Source organism: Poecilia reticulata, linkage group LG5, assembly GCF_000633615.1.
Source record: "Poecilia reticulata strain Guanapo linkage group LG5, Guppy_female_1.0+MT, whole genome shotgun sequence".
Classification (NCBI taxonomy): domain Eukaryota; kingdom Metazoa; phylum Chordata; class Actinopteri; order Cyprinodontiformes; family Poeciliidae; genus Poecilia; species Poecilia reticulata.
Window position 1 is genome coordinate 7,970,646 of NC_024335.1, and position 3,333 is coordinate 7,973,978.

Consider the following 3,333-nt stretch of genomic DNA (forward strand, 5'->3'; position numbering starts at 1 on the left):
ATATATAGGCTAGTTTTAGCTTTTTCACAGAATAAAAAGCTAAAACTTTTTAGCTTTTTAGAATATATATATATGAGAACAACAGTTTGCTCTGTTATAATTTTTAGCCAAATTATTGAGGCGGCATAGTGGAAAGTTCAAAGAGCCAATAGAGGCTCCAGAGAAGCAGGTTGTAGACCCCTTTTCAAAAGAATCTAATTAAATAGGATGACACATCTTTATGATTTTTTTTCTCTCCACTTCATAATAAAGTGCTACTTTGTATCTGTTTATCACATAAAACATGAATGCTTACTTATCCAAGACACCGCCTGTTAATTAAGTTAACTTGTAACGAAATAAACAGATCAGTTTAGAAAAAAACATACATAAAATCAAAATATTCTGAAGATCCTATAATACCATGATGTCGTTTAACTGTGAGCCTGGATGCTCAACTCTCCCTGCGGCTCTGATCAGCCTCACCTGGAGCTCCCGGAGTTTCTCTTCCAGCTCTCCGGTTCTGTCTCGTCGTTCATTACCTATAGCGTGCAGACGGAACCGATCGGTTTCGGATGGCAAATCCCCCCCACCAGAACATACACGAGCTTTCATTAGACGGTATTTATTATTGCCCCCAAGCAGATGATGAGGCTACAACATGATGGAAGGAGGGAAAGGAGAAAAAGAGAACCCCATCTGCTAAGCTTCGGCCCGCAAAGATGACGTAGTTCGTGACGCCTTGTGAAAGTCGACTGCTGATTGACCCAAAGGCGTTCGAAGTTGAGCTTGTAKTCCAACTTTCCCACCAGATGGTATGCAAGATATCTACATACGTTGAACAAATAAAAACAAAAACAGTTGAACATTGTTTAACAAATGTGAAACATATGGATTTAAACTGCAGCTTATATAATAGAAACCATCAAAGGTGAGTAACTAGTTACATTTACTCAGTTACATTTAATGGAGTAGTTTTTAAAGAAAACGTTATTTTATGAGAAGTTATACTGATAAAACTTCTCATAAAAGAGAAATTATATCCTTATAACTTGTGATATATCAGAATATTACTGATATTATTATAATTATAATAATAATGTTCTAGTAATAATAATAATATAACTATTATAAAGTATAATTACTATATATAATACTATATAATTATTATAAAGTATCACTACATTTATTTAAAATCTTTGGTTGTTTATTGTACAAAACCACGAGTAACTTAACTGAATGAGTAACACATTTGTTTCAACCAAAAATGCACCAGACACAAACACACACTTGCAGTTTATGTTAAAGTTACGCTTGCTGTTTTTACACAATTCTTATTTTTTAAATGTTTTTTTCTATCTGCTCTGCAGATATTGTCACTGAAAGTGTATATGCTGCTCTAACATGTATATTGCTTCCTCAAGGTACCTYTTCCAAATTAAAAATAATTTGTTATTTATGTTATTTATATATTTGCATTTTTTTATGTAAGGCTTTAAATTTTTGCTTTGATCAAAAAGAMACTTAGTACTTCAGAACCTTTTAATTGAGTAAAAATATGTTGAAGTAATGCTACTTGAGTACATTTTTTTTGTCTATTCCCATAGTAACCATTTTATAACCAGTAGTGTTCCCATCAAAAAATTAAAGCAGTATTGCATACATTKGTGAGGAAAATTTATGTCACCACATTTACCAGATATTCATACAATGAAGCTTCTCTATTCTTTTAAAATTTAACATATTTAACATAACCTATTTCTTGGCTAAAAAGACTTGCTTTGTACAAATTAAGCTAACTTAAAATATAGGCACAAATTATGCACATCTTTTGACTTAATTACAGTAATTAGAATGTATTTTTCTATTTAGTTCATTTGTTACTTTTTATTTATGTGTATTCTATTCTACTATATTCTGTTATAATTTATTCAGATACAGACAATAGATGGATAAACAGATGAATGGATATGGATTATGTTTCTCTCAAGCCCTGATCCAGGACATTTATTGTTTTTGTTATTCCTAAAATCACCGCTAACTGATTCTTTTCTTCCTATGTATTTTAAGCCCTGAAACTCTTTCTTTTTGTTATTTCCTAACACAATTTCCTCAACATGCTGTCATAATCAGGTAGAAGGATTAGAAGCAATAACTAGCTGCAGTACAGCTAGTTATTGCAGGAAGTTAGAGAATTAAACTTTTAAACTCTAGCAAATTATTGCTTCAAGAATTGTGATCTCTTTTTTGTTTTTGGTTGTTGTGCAATCGCTTCACCTAAAAAGAGTCTCATCTTGGTATTTGTTTGAAGAAATTCTAGTTAGTTTGTTAAACAATAAACAAACTAACTAACTAACTAACTTAAAAAAACAATACTAATATAAGAATTAGGAAGAAGTTCAATTCAAAGTCACATTTGATGCCACAATATCGGTGAACTCTGAAGAGTACACTATCGTAGATTTGTTTGACATTTTATTTGCCTCTTCTACAGTCAACCACAGTAATTAATACACTTAATAAGTTGGTTGATTGTCAGAAACATTTAGTTTTGTTGCAGATGAGTTCATGTCTGACTCTATGTAACCCCAATGTTCACCATCAGACCCTATTGGTAACCTGTGGCGTGACCTGATACAGGCTTTATATTCTCAAAAACCATCCAGTGTAGCTGATTTACTATTCTGAAACAAAAAGGGACCAAAATGTATTCACAGTGACAGAAAAGACTCATTGCCCGTTATCACAAATGCCGGATAGCACAAGCTGCTTTGAGGTTCAGGGGGTAATTACATTTTTACATAGGACACATAGGAAGCCAAATACTCCTCAATGCCATCAGGCAGCAGTACCAAAAACTCTGTGTTAGTCATCGTTTTTCTCACTTTGCAGCTAAGATTCCATTTATTTAATAAAAAAAATWAAGAAGTAGATTATTGAAAACATGGCTTTTTATTTATGCTTTAATTTGAAAGTAATTCATTTWGGATGTTTGGGGTTTTGGCAACTGCTTATGACATCTTATGCTTTAGATTATTATTATTTTTTTCTTTCCTAGGACTTTATGACTATCTGGGAAAAATGAAAAATACATATGAAATCCTCTATTACTTATTAACAGCGTTACTTTAATTCTGGCAATTAATAGCAATCATAATAAGTGTTCTTCCAGTAATTACCAATGTGCTGCCAGCGTATGAAACTAAATACCATAAACAAAATCCARCTGTAATCCTTCTGGTACTATGCTCACAAATACTTTCCTAATAGAYTTTATTRTATGAATTGTGAAGKCTTCGCTTGTCACCAGCTTTCTCTGATAAAGTTGTTTACCTGTTTAATCCAGAAGAAAAC

General features: G+C 32.1%; 1 protein-coding gene across 1 annotated transcript in view; it reads right to left on the minus strand.

Annotated features, from left to right (window-relative positions):
* Positions 1-707, minus strand: part of tarbp2 (TAR (HIV) RNA binding protein 2) — a 9,161-nt gene extending 8,454 nt beyond the window's left edge. Inside the window, exon 1 of the mRNA XM_008408482.2 lies at positions 466-707. Within this exon, the coding sequence (XP_008406704.1) occupies positions 466-518 (53 nt within the window). The 5' untranslated portion in view covers positions 519-707. The remainder of the gene's footprint in view (positions 1-465) is intronic.
* Positions 708-3,333: the final 2,626 nt, after the last annotated feature.